The 23,383-nt window shown below is 42.8% G+C and overlaps 1 protein-coding gene across 11 annotated transcripts in view; it reads right to left on the reverse strand.

Moving 5' to 3' along the window:
- NFIB (nuclear factor I B) overlaps nucleotides 1-23,383 on the reverse strand; it is a 278,915-nt gene that overhangs the window by 51,357 nt on the left and 204,175 nt on the right. For all 11 annotated transcript variants that reach the window (XM_084834517.1, XM_084834520.1, XM_084834526.1 and 8 more), the window contains 2 exons: nucleotides 14,206-14,334; nucleotides 5,791-5,969 (listed from right to left, as the gene is read on the reverse strand). In XM_084834517.1, coding sequence (XP_084690643.1) covers nucleotides 5,791-5,969; nucleotides 14,206-14,334 — 308 coding nt within the window. The remainder of the gene's footprint in view (nucleotides 1-5,790; nucleotides 5,970-14,205; nucleotides 14,335-23,383) is intronic.

Here is a 23,383-nt window from a genome sequence, read left to right on the forward strand (position 1 = left end):
GTGGTCAATGAAACAGGCTGGACGTTGTCTAGAGCGCAAATGGGGTGGGTAGCCTGCCTGATAGGCGGGAGCGAGGGGGCATGTGTCCACCTGATGGAGGCAGTGGGGGGAGTGTTGGGGGCCAGAACATACCGAGGCTGGGCGGCAGGCGCTGGCGGAGCGCTAGGGGCAGGCCATGCCAGCTAAGGGGAACAAGGGAGAGATGTGTAGTATCTGTCCCCTGCTCCGGGCCTGTCCAGAGCCAAAGGATGGCTGGGGGAGGCGTGACCCCATCTTCTGGCCTTCATTTGCTGCTCTGCAATGCCAGGTCTGTTACCCAGAAAACCTCCCTCATCCATGACATGATCCTGGATGAGGGTGCAGACCTGGCATGTATTACGGAGACCTGGCTGGCCGAGGCTGCTGCTCCAACCCTTGCAGCCATGTGTCCAGCTGGATTTTCGTATGCACAGCAGCCGAGGGCTGGGGATCGGGGAGGGGGAGTGGCTGTTATCTACCGAGAGTCCTTGGTCTTCACCAGACCCCCTCTCCGGGAGACCAAGGTTGTTGAGTGCATGTACTGGAGGTTGGGCCCGAAGGGCAGTCTGGGGATTCTGCTCGTGTACCGTCCACCCCGCTGCACGACTGACTCCCTGGCCGAGGTGCTTGAGGTGGTCTCTGATGTGCGTGTACAGTCCCCTAACTTACTGGTGTTGGGGGACTTCAACGTACATTCGGAGGCCATCCTCACAGGAGCACCTCGGGACTTCATGGAGACCATGGCCTCCTGGGAGCTGCACCATATTCTAACTGGGCCCACCCATGTAGCCGGTCATGCACTAGACCTTGTGTTTGTTTCTGGAGAAGCGGGGAGTGATCTGGAAGTCGGGGGTATATCCACCACCCCCTTGTCATGGTCAGATCACTATCTGGTGATGTTGGACTTCTCGGTTCCACAGCCCCTCCGCAGGGGTGGAGGACCCATTAAAATGGTCCGCCCCAGGCGTCTTATGGATCCAAATGGATTCCTGAACGCGCTTGGGGATTCTCTGGGGCATGCCAACGGCCACTCGGTCGAGACCCTGGTGGGTGGCTGGAATGCCGCAATCACTGGGGCATTAGATCGGGTGGCTCCGAAACGCCCTCTCCCCCTGAACAGGGCTCGGACTGCACCATGGTTCAATCCGCGGTTACGAGCTCTGAAACAGGAGGTGAGACGGCTAGAGCGCCGGTGGCGGAAGTCTCGCTCCAAAGACGATCAGACACGGGCTAGAGCTATATCTTCAGCCTATCACGTGGCGGTGAAGGCAGCAAAAAAGGAATATTATGCTGCCTCCATCGCGTCTGCAGAGTGCTGCCCCAGGAGGCTGTTCCAAGTGGTCCGGAGCCTGGTCGGTCCTGTGGCTCCGGAACCACTGGAGCATTCTAAGGCCTCCTGTGAGGCTTTGGCAAGGCACTTTGCAGATAAAATTGATCAGATTAGGTGTGTTACTCTGCACACTGTGGATACAGTTAGTGAGCAAGAGGCGGCCTGTGGCAAACCGGTTTTGTGGGATCGGTTCCAGCTTCTTCCTCCTGATGAAGTGGACAAGGTGCTTTCATCTGTAAGGCCAACCACCTGCTTACTTGATCCTTGCCCATCTTGGCTCATTATGAGCTGCAGAGAGAGACTGGGTGAGGGGATCAAGGCGGTGGTGAACGCCTCCCTTGAGGAGGGAGTGATGCCATCAGCCCTCAAGGAGGCAGTGATAAGACCGCTCTTAAAGAAGCCCTCCTTGGATCCTCAAGTTCTGAACAACTTTCGCCCAGTCTCAAATCTGCCATTTTTGGGCAAGGTGATTGAGCGGGTGGTGGCGGTGCAGTTGAAGGCACACTTGGAAGAAACTGATTATCTAGACCCATTTCAGTCGGGCTTCAGGCCTGGGCATGGGACAGAAACGGCCTTGGTCGCCTTGGTAGATGATATGAGGAGGGCTCTGGATAGGGGTGAATGCTCCTTCCTTGTTCTCCTCGACCTCTCAGCGGCTTTTGATACCGTTGACCACGGTATCCTCCTGGACCGCCTGGAGGGGTTGGGCATTGGAAACACTGTATTGCGGTGGTTCCAGTCCTTCCTCTCTGGCAGGTACCAGAGGGTAGCACTGGGAGAGGAGGTTTCGGACCCGTGGCCACTTACTTGTGGGGTGCCACAGGGTTCCATCCTCTCCCGATGCTATTTAACATCTATGTGAAGCCACTGGGGGCTATCATCAGGAGGTTTGGGGTGCAGTGTCATCAATATGTGGATGACACTCAGCTCTACCTCTCATTCAAATCTTCACCAAGGTTGGCCGTAGAATCCCTGTCCAAATGTCTGGAGACGGTGAGTGGCTGGATGGGGAGGAATAAGCTGAAGCTCAACCCTGACAAGACCGAGGTACTTTTGGTGGGAGACAAGAGTAGGCTGGGGGATGTTGACCTGGTGTTGAATGGGGTACAGCTACCCTTGAAAGACCAGGTCCGCAGCCTGGGGGTCATTTTGGACTCCCAGCTGTCCATGGAGGCTCAGGGGTCAGCTGTGAGCCGGACAGCGCTGTATCAACTCCATCTGATACGGCGGCTGCGCCCCTACCTTCCCGACCATCTGCTCCCATCGGTAGTACATGCCCTGGTCTCCTCTCGTTTAGACTACTGTAATGCGCTCTACGTGGGGTTACCCTTGAAGACGGTTCGGAAACTGCAGCTGGTACAGAACGCGGCGGCTCGCCTGATTAAAGGCAGCCGCCGGCGAGATCACATCACTCCAGTGCTGAAGGAGTTGCACTGGTTACCAGTTGTTTTCCGGGCCAAATTCAAGGTGTTGGTTTTGACCTTTAAAACCCTATATGGTTCCGGCCCAGCCTATCTTAAGGAGCGCCTCCAGCAACACCAGACAGGCCGCTTAACAAGATCAGCCTCGGATGGCCTTCTCTCTGTCCCATCAGCCAGGACAGCTAGACTGGTGGGGACGAGGGAGAGGGCCTTCTCTGTGGTGGCCCCCACTCTGTGGAACTCCCTCCCTAGGGAACTCCGTCATGCCCCCTCTTTAATGAGCTTCCGTCGTGCATTAAAAACGTGGTTGTTCAGGCAGGCATTTGGGGTGGGTTAGGGTATTTTTTTTAAAAAAAATTATGGTAAAATTTTATTGTTTTAAATTGTTTATGGTGGGTTGTACATCGCCCAGAGTGGCTGGGTGACCAGTCAGATGGGCGATTAATAAATTTAATAAATAAATAAATAAATAAATAAATAAATAAATGGTGCAAGACTTGAAGTGAAGATGACCGAGCACACTCTAGAGCACATAATCATGCCTACTGCGTGGCAATGCGGGCAGCAAAGAAGGTTTATTTTGCTTCCTCCATTGTGTCCTCAAGTAGCCTTCCGAGTGGTCTGGTGGCTGTTAAAACTTTCCTCAGTAAATGAGGTCCTGGCCCCACTGAGGACCCACTGTGACCTCTTTGCATCACACTTTGAGGACAAAATTGCTTGTCTCCGCAGCGAACTTTATGCTGTTGTTAGTGTTCCAGTTGAGGTGTCTGATGCCACCATCTGCCTGATTTTGTGGGATCAGTTCCAGTTGTTGCGGTTGATTATGTAGACAAGGTGCTTGCAGCAATGCGACCGACCACATGCCCTCTCAATCCCTGCCCCTCCTGGCTAATAAAAGCTAGCAGAGGGGGTATGACTGGGTGGGTCCAGGGAGTGATAAAAGCTTCCCTATGAGAAGGGGTGGCCCTTGCTGTCCTTAAGGAGGCAGTAGTGTGACCACTCCTGAAGAAGCCCACTCTGGACCCAATGGTATTAGACAACTACCACCCAGTCACAAATACCCCTTTTCTAGGGAAGGTACTTGAGAGAGTTGTGGCGGGGCAACTGCAGGCACTCTTGGAGGATACCGATTACCTAGACCCATTTCAATCTGGGTTTCGTCCTGGTTATGGGACTGAATCAGCCTTGGTTGCCCTGATGGATGACCTTTATTGAGAGAGGGACAGGGGGAGTGCAACCCTGGTAATTTTGCTTGATCTCTCATCAGCTTTTGATACCATTGACCATGGTATTCTCCTGGATTAACTCCATGGGATGGGTATTGGAGGCACTGTGCTACAATGGTTCTGATTCTACCTACAGGGCCAATTTCAGAGAGTAACCTTGGGTGACTATTCTTCACCCCCTTGGCAATTCAGCTATGGGGTACCGCAGGGTACCATCTTGTCCCCAGTGTTGTTTAACATCTATATGAAGCCACTGGGAGTGGTCATTAAGGGATCTGGAGATAAATGCCATCAGTATGCTGATGACATGCAGCTCTATCTCCCTGTGACATCTGAATCAGGAGAGGCTGTGCAAGTCCTGAATCAGTGCCTAGACTCAGTAATGGGCTGGATGAGGGCCAATAAACTGAAGCTGAATCCTGGCAAGATGGAAGCCCTGTGGGTGAGTGGTTCCTGAGTCTGGGAGATAGGCTCATTGCCTGTTCTGGATGGGGTTGCACTCTGTCCAGTGTGGTTCTGATTTATTCTTTTATCTTTGGTTTATTACTTTGGTTTATTCTCCCTGGTTTATTCTTTTATCTTTGTTGTTCACTGCTCCAAAATCTTCTGATGTGGAGCAGTATATAAATATTGTAAATAAATAAAAGAAAGAAAGTAAAAGAAAAGAAAAAAGAGCGATCTATAAAGTAGAAAGGAAATTAAATATATTTCATTGTGCTAAGTGGTCAGTATCAGAGAAAATCTGTTGGGACATCACCTAAAATACTACAAACATGAACTATGGATCTTGACAGAAGCTCTGAGAAGACATCAAAATAAGAAACTAAGCTTTGTAAGGAAGATTACATGAGACACACAGTGCACATGTTATACAGTTCATCACATGAAAACAGAGTTGTTCACTAGTCCCTAACAAATGACCTCTCTGCTACAAAAAAAACAACAGTATTCATTACGACTTTTGGAAACAGGTCTGATCTGCCACACATTTACGTGCAACTGTTCTTGACAAAACCAAAAATTTATTTTTCAGTTTTTTACCAATGCTCATTAACATTACCTTTTTTCCACTTGTTAAAAAATTAGCCAAATATGTGCAAAAGACTACAAAGCAGTGCACAATTCAAAAGGATTTATCTAAATAGCAGATCTATAAATAGGCCTGCATGCTCTTTTTGTGTATGTTTACATTAGCACAATCCCTGCTTCTTGAAGCAAGCACTTCATCCCTATGTTTCACCCAGATTAACTGCCATAAACAGTTGTAACCTAAACACAAATTAAGAAAGATCTACCAGCCACAGGACTCAGTACAGAAAACAACATGTACAACCAGTTCCCATTTTCAGCTAGAGAAAGCAGAGATACACAAATGTAAGCCAGCCCCCAGGTGGTAAGAGAAACCTCTGGTTGTGTTCAAGGTATTAATTCCACTGTGCTACACCCACAGTGTCCTTTTGAGTTCAGAACTCCCTGTAAAGTGCTGTGCGCGCAAAAAGGATTAAGCATTTGTCTATTCATCATTCATGTATAATACATGTATGATCCACAAAGCAAGAGTGGTTGCTTTGGGGGTTGGACTCGATGGTCTTACAGGCCCCTTCCAACCCTACTATTTACTATGATTCTATGAATACAACTACAAGTGGCCACCCCACTTTTATTCAGCTGCAGTTAATTGAAAAATGTGGAACCTATTACAATACAAAATCCAACATGCAGAACAAGAACAACTATAGATCTAAAAACTTTCATAGGACATAATCATCCTCTGAGTAATTTGACATTACAGTACCTGGCTGGTTTGTGGACTGGACGGGTCATAAGAATAATTCTTCAGAGTATCCTGAGGATTCAGGTGAGGAGGGTATCGGATTGTTGGGTGAGAGAAGTAGCTAGATGGGGCAGGAGGGAGAATAGCTTGTGGAGGAAATGGCAATGGTGAAGGTGGAGGTGGAGTTCTAGTTGAGATGACTAGAAGAGATTAAAAAAAATAGAAGTTATTTAGGATCTTTTATCATGATTCTGTTCATATAACACAGAAAGAAAAAAACAAATCAGATATAAATTGAAATGGATTAAATTTAAATCTTTGCCCACTTCCCAGGTTTAATTTGCAACATCTTTAATCACCAATCTCTCATTCCCACAACTTCCCATGGGACAAAGACTGTTGATAGTCTCTAAGGACATAATCTATTTATTTTACTGTGCATACTTGAGTTAAACCTTTAATTTAATACAGAATTTATTGCCCTGCAGAAAACATATTTTAGTTATCAGGTATGACCTAAAACTTAGATGAAGCAATTAAGGCGACAAAGCATTTAAAACTCTAGAACAATTTTCTAGGGGCGGGGAAGAGAGAACAAAGACAGAGTCCTAAGAGTCAGCAAATGATTCCACAATACTTTGTGCTATACCCTGGCTAATGTGTGGGAGGGGGGGTAGGGAATAATTACTAAGCAATAACACCATGAATAATTAGCTGCCCATTATGAAAATGCTAATGAATGTTCAACTTCAGGGCCTGGGAAAATATCTCACCCAATGGCATTATCTCTAGTGAACAAAAAGTGTATCATATCCTATACATATTTTTTTCTTGTATTCTCTTGCTTCCCTACAAATTTTTCTATCCAGAGATTGTACATAATGTCTAAAAACAATGTAATGTCTTTACCAATAAAAGGAATGTACAGAATGTCCTGCTACTGGAGAGTTGTTAAACCAGACAAGGAAATTATGTTAGTAAAATACCTAATAATCACATTCCACTTATATAAGGGAAAAAAATTTGGTGAGAAAAGAACATTATAAGTAGAAAGTGGGGGAGAAAAATGAACATATACTTGAGAAGAAAGTTATCATATAACATTGCTATTGTTTTGTGGGGTTGATCAGTTCTTTGTTTTTATCATTTGTATTTATTTTTGATTTTATACAGAAGCAAACAATCCCCATTTCTCCTCTCCCTCTGTTTCCCACCTGTTTACCTCCCACATCCTGCCTCTCTTTTATATACTCATGCATGCACACAAACAATTTTAAAATATAATAACAATAACAAAAAAAGTAATCAAAAAGGGGAAGTATAAATATATGTATAAAAACATAGGCCATACAAAACACTCCTGAGTTATAGCTCACAATTCACACAATTGACATCCCCCTCTGGTATGGTCCAACTCGCAGCTAAACCACATACAGCTCCAAGAATCCAGCTGAAACATTTTCACATTTTTCCAAATTTCCTTGTCTCACGTATGCACATTGCTTTGAGGCTGCTTGCGTTAGCATTTCTTCAACCCACTACTCATGGTTTCGTGGGGGCTTACACTTCCCGTACCTGAGGAGCACGTGTTTAGAAACTAAAAATCCCCCCCTTAGCCATGTCTTCTGGTTATGTATGTGGGTTATGCATGTGGGTCTGGTTAGCGGGGCTCCAACTTAATATGGCATGGATTCCTTTAAATTTTTAGGTGGAACTGAGAACTGGGTTGCTTATGTTGGTGAAAACTTCAGCCACAAAGGGGGCCCATGTTGGGCAGGCCCACATCAGGTGCCTCCGAGGATAAGTGCCTCCAAGGATCCATACCTCCAGGAGTTATCAGTGGTGGGTTCCAGACCCTGGAAGCGAGCAGGGGTCCAATATCTCCTAAGCAACCATTTCTGCTGTATGAGGCATAGCCTCAGAGCCATTGCAACCAATGCAGAGTTCTACTGCACTGGTGAAGATTTGGGAGGTTAAACAAACCCTTTCTTTAGTGACAAATGAAGTTTTCCATAAGCCAGTGAGGACTCTTCTCCCACTGGGAATCTCTGTGATAAAAGCATCCTACATACTATCTGGAAAGTTATGGCCTTTAGTTGTCACCAGTGCCAAGTCTGCCAGTAATGGGGCCAATGTTTCCCTGAGGGCTTTATACCATTTGGTAGTATAACTATCAGGCCCTGGCACTTTCCCATTTTTTGTGTTTAACTGTGTGTCCTATCTCGTACAGTATCAGGTGACAGCAGAGATACTGCTGTTGCTCTGAAGACGGAAGCTTGGGTCATCATTTGCATATAGTTTTGTGTAGAAATCTTTACATGAATACTAAAGGCCACTGCTTTGTTCTATTGAAGTTTATACAACAGTAATTTGCCCATCTTTTCCCCTAATTCTCAATATGTTTGTCTCATGCAGCTCAGAAAGAACTCTGCTTGTCATGCATGCAAACCGTTAACTTCATATTGGGTGCACACATCAACGCTTTGTAATTTGGGGCTATGGGATATTTGGCGTATATATCCGTTGCCTTTCGAAAAGCAGTCTCTATATCCTTTAATTTCTGTGGTTTCTCTTTTGTTAAGGGATGCAGATGAAATTATCCTTCCCTGATGTAGGCTCTTAGAGTGTTACAGAGCAGCCCCTACTTCCTTTCTTGATTATCCCTGTGTCCCCCAAATTCTGCTATTTCAGCCTTGATGTATGAAATAAAGGCTGCATTACTGAGTAGTATGGGACTACATTCCCAATGTGAAGAATGTACAGGATGTTGAACAGGGTGGTGTGGTTAAATTTATGCTAACTAGGGCTTGAACTGAGATTAATATGGCTACATAGTGGCTCACACACACAGATGTAAAGAAAAAACATCTAGTATTGACCCAGTTTAAGTACATGTGTAGTCCTGGGTTGGGGGGGGTGACTCAGTATCCACACATCTTGGAGGCAGTATACATCTATGAAAGCACATGATGGGCTGTTTGTGTGTCAGGTGCGTTTCTCAGCCTTTTTGAATATTCAACCCCCAATTGGGCCAATTGCAGGTTGCTACATTATGTCTGAACCTAGACATTATATGTTAATCGTGGTTTAAACAACCCACAGTTAACCTAACTATTAATTTGCTATGGCATGTTCCACAGCTAATTAACCCATGGTTTGCTGCTATTATGTGTGAACCAGGGCGATGTCTCCTGTGCTCAGAAGGTTTCCTTTTATATGTCCTTTTGTCCAGTAATGGTTCAGAACTTCACTGGATGCCAAATTTGAGGCTGGCATTCTGTAGGGGTGTGGTATTTGGATGGTTGGGGTCAAAAAATAAGGGTGTTTATCAGTTCTTAACAGTGTAAGTGAACAAAATACTGAAATGAGTTTAAAATAGATTGCAAAATCTACCAAGCCTCTTTATCCTCATGGATTGCACATATATAGCAAAATTTTGTTCTTTTCTCTCTCACACGTGCATACATAAAGAGGCATGTACACACACACACACACACACACCTTTTTAAACTCAGGAGGCTCTAAAAAAGCAAATTAGGGTCCTAAGGCCACAACTGCAGTCTATCTGAAAGCTAAGGCCATGTTCTCATATCATGTTAATTAACTGCAGACATGAGATTCAGATCATGTACTTTCTGCTCCATAGCTCTGTCTCTTAATCGCTATGGTAAACCTATTCTACTTCCTTTAGCTACCCAGACTCTTGATCAGCCTATCTGAGGGATGGGGAACTTCTGGCCTGTGGGATGGATATGGCCCTGGGCCATATCCCCATTTGGCCTGCCAGCTTCCCTGCTGGCTTATCTCCGATCAGAGATAAAGGATTTCGTCTCTTCCTTCCCTGCTGCAACAAGGGTTTTTAAAAGCCTCCATTGGTGCCAACAGAGGGTTTTAAAACCCAATCGGGAGAGGGCATTTTCGAGCGGGAGGGGTCACTGCTGGGGATGGAAGGTCTAACTCTCTCTTCTTCAATGCTGCGCTGTCGCCCCCCATTGCTCCTCTCTTGCTCCAATGAGGCTTTTAAAGAGGCACTTAAAGCCTCCTTGCAGTGGCAGGGGGATTTTTGGTAGGGGGGTCACTGCTGGGGAGGCAAGGGCTAGCCTTCCTCTCCCAAAGCCTCTATGGGCACCTTTTTAAAAGCCTGATTGCTGTGGGAGAGGGGTGGTGTGTGTGTGATTGTAAGTGAATGTGTGTTTGTGTGTGTATGGGTTCTGGGCAATCATGATGGGGCTGCATGCTAGCAGTGGAGAGCCCCTGCCTACTGCTAGCTTGCCCAGAATCAATTCGGCACTTGAGATGAAAAAGATTCCCCAACCCCTGGCCTATCTGCATGTTCAGCAAGTTTGTTTTTAGCACTCCTTCCTTTCAGGCCTTGCAAGATCTTTACATAACCCCTTCCCTTTCATTAGCCACTAATTTACTCAGTTCCTGATCTTTTTGTACTCCTTTTTCTCAACCTTTGGCCTCTCACACCTAACCTAACCTTCCTTTTTTTTGGCCTTTTACCTGCTATATACCCTTCCTTCAGCCACCACACCTCCGGGCTTCCTGCTCATTCACTTCCCTATGAAATTTCTTCTCAACAAGTTTTCTAGACATCAATATTCTACCTTACACATACAGCTTTTTCTCTGTGTGCCTGTGAGAGTTTCTTTTCAACCAAAGTGGCGTTTCAACTCCAGTGGTGTGGTGGCAAATTCAGAAGTGCAGGGTCCCTTCATGATAGTCACAGCCACACACCCTCACAGCCACGCCCCCTTCTACAACTATACAACCTTGTAAGATTGTACAGTACAAATGAACTTTCAGTCACTTTGTTTGGACTGGTCACTCTAATTCAGAATTCTTAAAAGGTCCATTTGAAAAGAAAACATGCACACAGTCATGTCCAGCAACTTGCTAGAAAATATTATTTGGTTAATCATAGAATAGTAGGGTTGGAAGGGAACTATAAGAGCATCAAGTCCAACCCCCTGCTCAACACAGGAATCCAAGTCAAAACATTCCTGACAAATGGCTGTCCAGTTTCATCTTGAATGCCTCCAGTGTGGACTAAAAAGGTTAGTCCTTTTTAATTCAAGAAACATAATAATAATATCATAGTATATTTATTATTAATTATTATTATGAAGAGCCATTGCAACCAGGTGTGAAGCAATGCCCCATTAAAATAAATGGAACTTAGTCCGTGGTAACCCACAACTCCTTTAAGGCTGAAATCCTATACACACTTATTTGGCAGTAAATCCCATTGAACATAATGGTACTTACTTCTGAATAGACAAGTAGGATTGCCCTACAAGGCCAGAAGCACAACTACACTCACTAGGGGAGTAAACTGAAGTCCAAATCATCCCCCCATCAGGAGCCACAGATGTAGAGAAAACACACTCGAGTGGTGGGTTAGGAACAGACTTTTACTGGAGACATAACAAACTTACATCTCAAGATAAGCCGGCTGAGGTCAGCATCACTTGCTGGAGGAAGAAGGAAAAAGATGGGAAAGTAGAGGGAAGGGAAAAGGAAAAGGCAGAAGAGGGGTCTCATTTCCTCCCGCCTTACTCATATTAATCCTTCACGTTCAGGTTAAGTGACTCATGGCCCTGGTCCCTCCAACATAAACTCCACTGAACACATTGGGACTTACTTCTGAGTAAACAAACCTAGGATCCTACTGTCAGCCAGAGGGGTTGGATCCAACCCCAGGCCCCATCCTGTGCCTTGAAGGACAAACTTGATGTGCAAACAAACAGGTGAAAACTTTTCACTGCATGGTGCTAAAACATGATCCCTCTTCCACACACAGCAAACCCCATGCATAAGCACGAGCAACAGACAATGGCAGCAGCCGCGGGAGCGCCCCCCCCCCCGCTCCTGCTGTGACCAACAGCAGCAGTCCTGAACAGGTGTCTGGTGCTGCAGGATGACGAGGGCAGCAGCGGGTGCACAGGCACACAGTGAGGATGGGCAGCTGTGTGGGGAAAGGGTCAGGAAGCTGAGGGGCTGGCTGGGGATGGTTGAGTTGCAAGGCGTGGCGGCTGCTCAAGGGGTGGAAGGCAAAGAAGTTGAGAGCCGAGGAGGAGAATAGGGGGCGCCGAGAGGAGGCTGCAGAGCTCCCTCAGGCTCCCTCTCTCACCCCCTTTGTCTGGCTGGCTCTGCATGGTGCGCACGAGGCAGCCGCCAGTCGCTCGCACCCGCTTCCTCTGCTTCTGCCTAGGTGAGAGGCAGCCGCCAGTCACTCGCACTCCTTTCCTCTGCTCCCTCCTCCTCCCGCCACGCCTACTCTGCAGTAGCAGCAGACTGCAATGTGGCTGGGAGGTGACTCCAATAAAAGTGCAGGAGTGATGTGCCGGTGCAGCCCCAGAGCACGACACCCCTGTTCAACTCACCTTACGAAGCTAGATTGCTGTATATATCCTATTGCTGATAACTTTCTTTGTGAACATTTCACATCACAGCTGCTTAACCAAAAAAAGCTAGAGGCTCCATTACTGCTACCACCATAAAACGTCTTATGGCACTTCTACACCAGCCTAAAATCCTGCATTTAAAACGGGGCTTTCCGCTTCCGTTTTAAATGCAGGATCACCACTGACTCCCTTTACATGCGGTTCTCCCTGTATCTGAGTCTTCCATTATCTTTCATTGACTTCTTGCGCTTTAAGTCTTTTCACTGATTAAACTGGAGCGGAACACAAGGGGGGTAATTTGATAGCTCATTATCTGCCATCTATTTAAAAACGGAACAAAGGGCATTTAGTGCAGGAGGGTGACGGCAGGGTGTTAAGAGCCCACAAATTTCCATGAAGGAGCAATCTCAATTGCAGGATAAAATCCCCATGTGATGAAGCCCTTAGTTAAAGCATAGAATTTGTGAAAGAATGGAATGGAAGAATGATATTCAGAAGGAAAAGTGGTCCATTGTGTGTGTAGACCTTTCTAAACACATCTGTGGATCAGGACTCCAGTTTCTAATGGGATACTGAGTGCTTTAAAACTTTAAATGAGGTTAAAAGTAACCATATTACATTTCCAGAGTTTCAGCTGAAGACACGGTTACTACTAATTTCCTGTAAGTACTGAGGTTTTGTAACTGCAAAGCATGCAACATAAAAAAATCAATTATGCCCGTTTCTTTGTGGAAAAGGGAAATATTTGTAAGCAATTTCAAGGAAATGTTTTTTATTTTCAAAAAATAAAAATCCAAAGTCGCCTGAAATGTTGTGAAGGACTTTGACTTTGTTCAGCATTTCCTTAAACAGTTTTGTTTTCTTGGCAGCTTTTTCTTCAGTGGTTCATATGGATGACAGTTCTGATCCTGCCTTTAATGTTGACAAATATTAATTTTCTCTACAAGTGTTTTTTTTGTCCCCTGTACTTCTGCTAATTAACCCAACTTCTTTCCTATACATCCCCTTTCATTCTTTCCCCAGAGCTGTTTCCTCAGTTCAGGGCATGAGACTATCACTATGGTTGATGGGTCTTTCTAGGATTTCACATAGTAAAGAAAGAAGAAGCTATATATGACATGCTGAAGGTTGGTTGTTAAAGCAAAAGGTGTCCCTTCATGTTTAGAGTGTAGCAAGGAAACAAAAAGAAGCCATTTTTCTATTAACTGAGGAACCCTAGCCTGAAAAATATTGGGAGAAAAATCATTTCTTTATCTTTTTATAGATCGCCTTTTCAAAGTAGAACTACAGTTTAAGCCTTCAAAATCAAATCAGTTCAAGTTGTGTTTAAACTCTTTGGCTGCAATCCTATGCACTCTTACCTGAGAGTAAGACCCCTGAACACACTGAGACTTATTTACACGTAAATACGCATACAACTGCGCTATTAGTGTACTGTATTGTGCTTATGGAATGTACTCTATCGCTCACTGATGGAATTCAGGAAGTTATCAGCACACATAATCCTTTGTAATTCATGATCTAAGTATTCCGTTACTCTTTTTTTAAAATTCTGAATATATTTCCTAGGGACATACTTTAACTCATGTCCTGCATGTAAACGGCTATGAATATCACAGGAGTCTCATTTGAAGTCCACACTAACATTGAGAGAATGATACCTAATAGATAATGTATACATTACACACACACACACACACACACACACACACTGAAGGATTACGACCTTATCCATTTTGAGATTACTGGTAATCCCAGGGAACTCTATATATTATATATCTCATGGTCATGAAAAAACCTCTGTGGCATATATAGTATACGTTCACTGCTGGAAAAAGGAAAATTGTTTTTGCTGGATTCAAGAGATTTATTCTGATTTAAGCACAGAGACATTCTCAAGCTCTCTGCTAAATGCGAAATTTAGAAATTACGTTGATAAGTACTGGCTGAAATAAATTTCCTGCATTACAGTATTTGGAGAAATAGCTAGATAATGAGAGGTTTTCCATCAGTTTTGCATCCTCACCACTGTGTGCAACTCCTGGGATCCCTGGATGGTGATGCTGGAAAGTGGTCAGTCTTGGTGAAGAATCCTGGGGAGATGTAGTGCTAAACAAAGGCTTTTCAGGCTTCTTCATTGTAGGAGAAGACATATCTGTAATGGCAATACAATATAATAGATCTGTTAGACGAGAGATCACACATGATATAACATGATACTAGATTACTGCTTTAGTAATCCCTGCAAGATAAAACAAAAATGGGCACAAATTTATTTTAATGGACAGCCAAAGAAACCATTGTTTTTTTCATACCCACCAAGCAAAATCCTAAGATGCAGGGCCTCAGTCACCACAGCTTTGCTGTGGAGAATGGTTTGTCTTAAAGTACCCCATGTATAAAAATCACAAGCCTCACCAAAACCACATCTTTATTTGCCAAGTTAATGTTTTCATGTGAAGGTACTTTCAAGCAACCCGCTCCACCATGTGAAACCTGAGATGTTACACTGTCAGTGTGAGGACCGTTATCCCCTGACTAACACATGTATAAATCAGTCCTAAAAAACCCATATGTCCACCAGTTTGTTTTTAGAATCCACTATTGGCAAGATCTACAGTTAAGAACAACTGTGTTTGACACATATTTTCACAAAAATGCATATGTTTCTCTTCTCCTCAAAGCTACTGACACTCTGAAACCTTATATAATATCAATATGCTGTATCTGTAAGTTCAAGGTATTTACATGTTTAAAGTTCTTTCAACCTTACATATTAACAACACCTGTAAGGTCTGCATGATTCACATAATTGCTGTGGTGCCCACAGGCACCATCCTGAATATTCAAGCTGCAGCTTTTTGTGTCGTCTGAGCCCAGGGATCGTGGGTTATGCGAGGGTTAAACAACCCTCACAGAACCCATGGCCTGTTTTAGGGTTTTGAGGGTTAGCTCTCACATAACCCACAGCCCCCAGGTTCAAATGACACAACAAACCACAGTCACAACTTGAATACTCAAAGTGGTTGGTGGAACGTACCACAACCCACCGTAGCTTAAATAAGCCTGGTGGGCTGTTTCATTGTGCGAACTGGCGATAATTGACAGAAAGGAGTGGCTGTCTGCATTTCTTTAGACATACAGATGAGAGCCAGAGAAGATAGATACATTAGGGGTAGGCCAAGGACTGAAGGAAGAGTGAGCCAGTATAGGGCAGTGAATCCCCTGTATGCAGGATTGAAACATGCCAATATCCTCAGAGCAGAGAAGCCCCAACCACCATCAATCAACTCTCTCTCTCTGCCAAGATATGAAGGAAGGAAAGACACATAATCCATGCTGCAGATGATCTGAAGCCCTAACTGATTGGGCAAAGAGGACAGCAAGATGTCAAGAGACAACGTTTAACTGGGCTATTCTGCAGATGCAAGTAGTGATTATACCAACTTAATTTTGGACTGAGAAATTAAAAGAAAAAGTACTCAAGTTACAGGTTATTGGCCAGGGAGGCATGGGAGATTTTATATAAAACTACATTCAACAAAATAAATCATGCAATACTGAACTGCTTCTGCCGCTATTACTACATCTTTGTTGTTTTTTATATGCCTGCAAATCTAATTTCTGGTTTACAAAAAAGATTTAATTTAGTTGACTGTCACCTCATTAAACAAAACAAAAAAATCCTTTAAAAACACAGAAATATTTTCGTTGCTTGAAAGAACGCTTTATGAAGCACAATATACCCAGGATTCCCATTTACCCCCTACCTCGTTGGTTCCCTAATATAGAATTAACTTGCGGGGCAGGGGTAGTTGTTATTGTCAAAGGGGTGTTCCTTCAAAACTCTACAGTTCGGCCAGCTCCAGGTTTCAAGCTAAAGTTATATAGTTAATAAAACAAAATATAATTGCCATTATATATGAAAATCTCTGCAAATGGACATACCAATGGCAGCCATTATTGTAAACCAGTTTTTTCTGCTTAATACAACCCAACATACATCACTCAAACACCTACACAGGGGCTACATATTTTAAGAAATAAATATTACGTTTCCAACAAAACACAATGAAATATGGAATTCATTGGATCAACAATATATGAAGAACTTGGAGCAACAAAGATCAAATGGCTGAAACAGTCACAGAAGCTTCCAATGTCCTTATTATTGTGAAGTAATTCAAATGATTTCTCTGGTGTCCCTAGTATGCACTGACATCATAATGGAGTATTTATCTTCTATGCACAGCAGAACAACAGACACAGTGTACAGCAAAACAGAACAAAAACCTTTTGTATAGGTTACCGAAAGGACTGTACTGGTCTCTTGGCCAAGTTGATAAATTCAGTAAGATAAAGGTGTGGTACTAACTTTAAAGAGTTGTCTGATTTCATTAAAAACAACTCTCAGATGTGACCCTTCAGTACTTGGTGTTCTCTAATACAGCAAAATGTGCTAATGTTCTATAAATCACAATTATCAACAATCTAGGCATTGTCAATCTTTTTAAAAATTTCTTGTCACATCATTTTAATAGTCAGTTAAAATATAATTTAGTCATCTACATCTTTGAAGATATTATCATGACATATTATCAATACTGATAATGATAAATGACTGAAAGAGAATATAACATGTAATTCTTTCAAGACCAGAGAATGAAAACAGCATTTATGAGTGAGACCTATTTGTGTTTCATTGTTCTTGAATATTTAATGTTCATATAAGGAATTTTAAGTGCTGAAATCTCCAGCTCACACCAAACTGTTATAAGTACTATAGTAATAGAGAACAGATAATATCCAAACATATCCCTGGATAAAATTGTGGGGGGAAATTAAGCAAAGCCTTGGCTAAGTTAAAAGCTTGAAGTTATTTTTGCATAACAGTATAAAGGTAAGGAATATGCATGTCTGGGCTATGTTATATTATAAATTTTAAAGCACATCAAAGAGATAAAGGCGTATGCAAATTGGGGGGGGGGAGTTAGATCAACTCATTTCCCAACAAGGTAATTCCATCTACAAAGGAAGGCAAAAAAGAGAGTTGCTGTGAAGCATAGCGTATGTAGCCTGCTCAACGGCAGCTTGCACAAATGGTGCTCCAGATGTATATCTGTTCAAGACAGCCCAAGGCAACTATTTTGATCAATTCTAATGTGATAAAATGCTGCAGGGAAAATGTGCAGAAATGTGTTTACGTCAGACTTTAATTAAACTGTTGTTTGCTTCCAAAGAACCTTAGGAAACACTAATGAGACATGAGTTTCAGCAATTTCCTCATCAAAAGCAAAGACCCTCTGCCTCTGTATGAAGCAGCCTGCCATCCAAGTAGCTCCCTCGATAAATGTCACATGGCACCCCAATCAGCAAGCCACCTGTTAATGGAACTTTACTGGAGTCAACTTGTGAGCGAGGCACAGTTCAAGGATCCACCTGTCTACATTGGACACCTGCTCAGCTTTCACAGACAGCAACTCAACATGTTCCCTTTCCTATGAAGCTACAGGAGAACCGCCAAGAGATAGGAGCACAGACGTAAAACAAATAGTTTTGCATTTATTTCACCCAGCCCAACTTAAATCCCAGATCCATCTTCATTTAGTCATTGCTTCATACTACTTAATTGAGATAATTCTTTCTTTGCAAGGAACACTGGGCTCAAAAAGAAACACGTTGGATCAAAAGAACCATAAGCAGAAGGTGTATAGCACTAGTAACTGCACTAGTGCTGTACTAGTAACTGGTATAATAGGCACATTCTGTAGCAGTTCTTCTGTCCCCATTTGCACAAGAGGTTGTGCATGTTCTCATGCAAGCAGAATACCTCTCCATTTCGTTTCACTTTCCTTGTGAACACCTGAGCATGCAGTGTTAAACAGTTCTTTTGTTTCGCAACAGGGAATGTTTCAGGAAATACCACCTTGGCTGAAATATCTACTCCTTTTTTAGTTTGCCCTATCCGAAATAATCAGGAAGGGATCAATCCTTCTTCCCCCCCCCCCCGCCACCTCTCTCACACACGTATATGTATATGTGCCCATGTGCACCTATATATCTATCTGAAAAAAATCTTAACTTGCATGCAAAATCCTCTAGGTGGAAAATTACCCCGTGATGGTGTGTACCCAGGGAACTGAAGTCTGCCCAAATAGGGCTGGATTTTAGCATTTTCACACCATGCCTAGGCACTCCTGAGTTGTCAGGAGATGATTTTCCCAAACTATGGACAGTAACAGAGTTCATCTCTGTATGTGTCTGGGATATAGATTACCATACTTTTCTGAATAATACAATGGGGGAGTTCATAGTATAGAGCTTATGCATGGGAGACAAAGTTAAGTCACACTTTGTCAAACATGGGGGACAGGCTTAGTCCACCAGTGTTCCTAGTGTTAATTTTATTTCATATATGCTGCAAGGTGGACCTAAAAGTTTTCCCCTAATATCTGGATGAAAACAACAGTCTGCTAAAAAGGCCCCTTAGTTCAAACAATGTACATCGATGCCCATAGTCCACACAGATGTATCACAGTTCCAAGGGGTCCTTGTAATATGTAGGCCTTCCCTCTGCCCTCTCCTCATCCTGCCCATCATAGTGATGGGCTCTTTTCCAGTGTTCAGTAAATATGAGAACAGAAAGGAAAGGATCAATTTGCTTGATAAATGTCTTCGGACTGTATAATACAACTGTACTAGTAACATCATTCTGCAATGTAAGAACATCTGATTACAAAATCCTACCAAATACTAACAGTGAGCTATTAGATTTATAAACTTCAGAAATATGGATTACATCATAGAATAGAATCATAGAATAGTAAGGTTGGAAGGGGCCTACAAGGCCATCGGGTCCAACCCCCACATCATCTAGGTCATTTCTTCAAATACTTTCATAAGCAACAGAGACAGAACTTTAAAAACAAAAAAACAAAACCTTGGTGGCTGTGAGAAAATTCAGTTGTAAAAGCCAAACATATTGCACTTGATACTGGATAATATGTTATTTGTCATCAATAACTGGTTTATCACTAAGGTTTGTTCTTTCTTTAATATGCTTCTAAGGTAAAACAACAACAACAACAACAACAATAGCCTGCAAATTGCAGCATTTTTATTTAATAAATCCTAGGAATCTAAGGGCAGAATCCAACATATGTCCTACCTAGAGTAGACCCACTGAAATGACCGCAACTTACGTTAGTCATGACTAACTTAAGTCCCATTCATTTCACTGGATCTACTCCAAGTAGGATTTATGTTGGATTTTTACCCTAGGAAATGTTCTTCTACAATACAAAATCAATAAAGTGAAATCAGTATATATTTTAGTCTTGTTGATATGAATTATAAAGACTGCAAAGTATTTCCCACTCAGGACTTTGTGCAAGACTCACATGTATGTCCACTGAGTTAAATGGGATGTACTTCTAGGTAACTGTGCATAGGATTACAGCTTAAAGATGCATTTTAAGGCATCACTACTGAGACACTGAATTTTAAAAGACCGTATTTATACACAGGTTCAAATTCAATTCAGTTAGGCACACTTAAGCCCACTGAAATGAATGGGGTTAAAGAGGCCTATTTCTTTTTTGGGCTTTGGCCACAATTTTTTATTTTTATTACCACACTAATAATTCTATTTGTAGAAAAAGTCTTATATGTATAGATTTAGACAAAAAAGTAGAAGTTATAAAAGAAACATTATTTATGGAAAATCATTAGAGTTGGGTCAACTACTTTAAGTTGTTTAAAATAGTTGTAGATCAGGGTAATTACAGTAGCAGACAAAGAACATGGGGAAAAGTCCAGATTTTAATTGGACTTATATTACTGAGAGCAAAGATATCTGAATATTTGAAATGAATACGCTTTGGCTAAATCAGATAATGTACGTTGTTTTTAAGCCCAAAGGTATTTGCCCCCTGGGAATAAACAGTGAGTTTGTTTGACTACCCTGAGTGATCAGGAAAATTACTCAAGGCCCATTTAGTTGTAACTCCATTTAGTAGTAACTCCATGTTTTTGAAGAAACAAGTAGTACAAAATCAAGACAGATTTGTGTTCAAAAATTGGGAAACAAATTTAGAATGATTTTATGATTTGTAACAGCAGAGAATTATAGCTCAGTGGCAGCACATATTTTGCATGTTGAAGGCCCTATGTTCAACCCCCAGCAAATGCAGTTAAAGGTTCCCCAGGTCACTAGATGTGACCTGTGAGATTCATAATCAACATCTTCTGTTTTTGTTTTGTTTTCTACAGATTAGCAGCCCCACGTGGCTGCTCTGAATATCAGAGAAGTGCTGGGAGAGGGGAATTGATCCCTCTCCTCCCCTGCCATTTCCTCCATCTAAACCAGCTGTCCTTCCCTGGAAACTGCTATTCGCTTCACCGGAAAAAATTACAGATACCCATAGTAAAATTTAAAAAATTTAAAAAACCAGCAGAACACAAGAGATCCAGATCACAGATCTCTCATGTCATGTTTCATTTGGCTTACAGGAAACAGAGCTGGGAAAGACCTCTGCCTGAGACCCTAGGGAGCCATTGCCAGTCTCAGTAGACAACAGTAAACTAGCTAGATGAACCACTGGCTTGACTTGGTATAAGTTACCTTGTTTAGTACATAATGGCCAGGATCCTGAGTTTACTTCCGCTGGTGGGAGCATCCCCTGAGCGGAGTTCTGCTCATGGACACTTCCAGCAGTACAAGGGTGAGCAAGTGCTACCAATTCTCCCTTCAGCCCCTGAAAATCTGCTCTGAGACAGTGGGGAGACTGCAGGGAGAGGGGGAAATCAGTGAAGGTTGTCTTCCCCCTTCTGCCAGCAGGATCCTCCACTGGATCTCGGTCCCATCCGTGAATAGAAGCACTCCTTCTATTCACAGATGTGTAGCTAGGATCCAAGCCATAGATTCTGATATATTTTAAAAAGAAGGATTAACCATGTCTTAAGTAAAGAGTTAGGAACAACTAGATTTACCTCCTTATAATCCACCAATACCTGGGAAACCTTACCTGTTTCACCACTAATCAGTAAAGACATGGGACAGGTAAGAGAAGCTGAAAGGCTGTTTTCTTTGAATATGAACAATTTTACTTTTAAATTTGTAACCTGTCACAAAAAATATGAGATAATGGGCCAGTTCGCATGATACGCCGGGCTCATGGTGAGTTACTTAACCATCCATCTGTAGTAGGGTTATACAAGGGTTTAACCCTCCAATAATCCATGGTGGCCAGGTTTGGAGAACACACCACAAACCCATTAGGGGCTGCATATTCATAATGGTAGCAGCATGCACTGCAGCTAACTGTGGGTTAAATAACACATGGTGAGGCTGGCACATTGTGCGAACCGAGTCAGTGTGTTATGAGACAGAATGGGAAGTGTTTACAATGCCTTCCAGCTGAATCCAGGAACACACATTGCCTTAAACACAAAGCAGAACCAGGCTATCTAAGGGCAAAATCCTATGCATGTTTCAACAGAGAAAAGGCCTACAACTCCCAGCATGCTGGGAGTTGTAAGCCTTTTCTCTGTCTAAGCATGCATAGGATTGCGCCTTAAGGCTTGCCTCAGTCTCTTTAAGTACTGGGGCTTGTATCTACATTAAATTGGTCATTGAGACTTCTCCTGATGTGAATATATTACTGAGCTATTCCAGCAGTATGTGACTTCTCAGATCGCCTGTGCACTCTCTTGATAGCCAAAAGACATATACTCCAACACTGGAAGGACAGCAATTGACAGAAGTTCTAACACTTCTGTTTTTGTGTTCCTATAAGTGCAAATAACCTGTGCTTTTTCTTTCCCTACTGATGATGTAGTGTGCAATGTGGGACAGCTGGATCTTACTTCCCTGTGATACATGATCTCCAGAAGTCTTCTAGGGCTCACAGATCTCACTCTGGGTGAGATCCTCAAGTCCTACTTTGAATGGTAAATCAGAAGTGCAGCTATGTACTGAAGCTGCTCCCCATGTTCACTTTCTGTATTCCTACTTCTAGGAAATGCATAGATCTACTTTGAGGATTCTTTAAAAATGGAGTATTTTATCCACCTTTTAAATCAGGAGTGGACAACTTGTGGAGGCTGGTGGCTCCAATTTTGGTGGGGGTCTAAATCCTTTCTGGATTTTAGTCAGAACCAGTCATAACTCTAAAGGAGCTATCCAAGATGCTAAACTCGTTTTGGGGATAGAGTTCAGCACTTTGGATAGCTCCTTCAGAGTTCTGGCCGGTTATGGATTCACAGCCCCATTGAAATCAGAATCACCAGTCTCCACTGATCTTAGGAATATTGATGGATAAACAGAAAAACAGCTTTTTTGTGGGTGTCAGTTTCTGAATATACTTCAAATAAAAACACAGTAAAGGCTGATGTATAAGGCATGTATACATTTATTAACATATATTGTGAAGTATTAAATATTTACAACAGTACAACAAATTGCTAGCAGAATATAGACGTATTACTCTTCTAAAATAAGCTTTTGGTCATGCTTTTGATAGAGATGAATACATAGTAACACAATTTAATGGGTATTCAATAGGATAACCCTTACATAATAAATGCATTGGCAAGATGGAAACTGCTTCTCTGTGATAAATGCAGCTTAAACCTGAGGAGGCGCCTTAGGAATTACTTTTGAGTTCTGTCCTGTGTAGGCCAGCAAGTGGCCTAGCTGACCAGTTATGGTTTTCAATTCCTGAACAGCACTACCTACCTCCTCTTTTAATTCTCTTAGTTCTGAAATTAAGACATCCATTTTAGAAAAGCTATGAGATGATGGCCTAATGAGAAAAGATCCATCAGGAGATGGCCCCGTAATTAAAGGAATTCCAGGAAAAGCAAGTCCAGAAGATGGGGAGATAGCAAAAGATGGCAAAGGTCCAGAAGGAGGATATCCAGGAGAGGATACTTGTTCCTCATCAAAAGGAGGTCCAGCAGGGGGGAGGTGAAGAACAGGTGAAGGGGATCCAAGAGCTTCTGTTTTAATGGTAAGCTGTGGCTGTAACTGTTTGTTGCTCTTGAATGCAGGAGAGCCATAGGAAACTGAACATGATGAAGAAACTGTAAAATTAAAATGTATTTAATTGTACACACTAATGTACAATTCCAAATAAATCTCTATCTGTCTTAAATGTTCTAGAATATGCAATATTAAAATAACACATTTCCTGTAGTTAACT

The sequence above is a fragment of the Heloderma suspectum genome, chromosome 2 (assembly GCF_057233095.1).
Source record: "Heloderma suspectum isolate Gila_16-S chromosome 2, 16-S_ref, whole genome shotgun sequence".
NCBI classification, from domain to species: Eukaryota; Metazoa; Chordata; class Lepidosauria; order Squamata; family Helodermatidae; genus Heloderma; species Heloderma suspectum.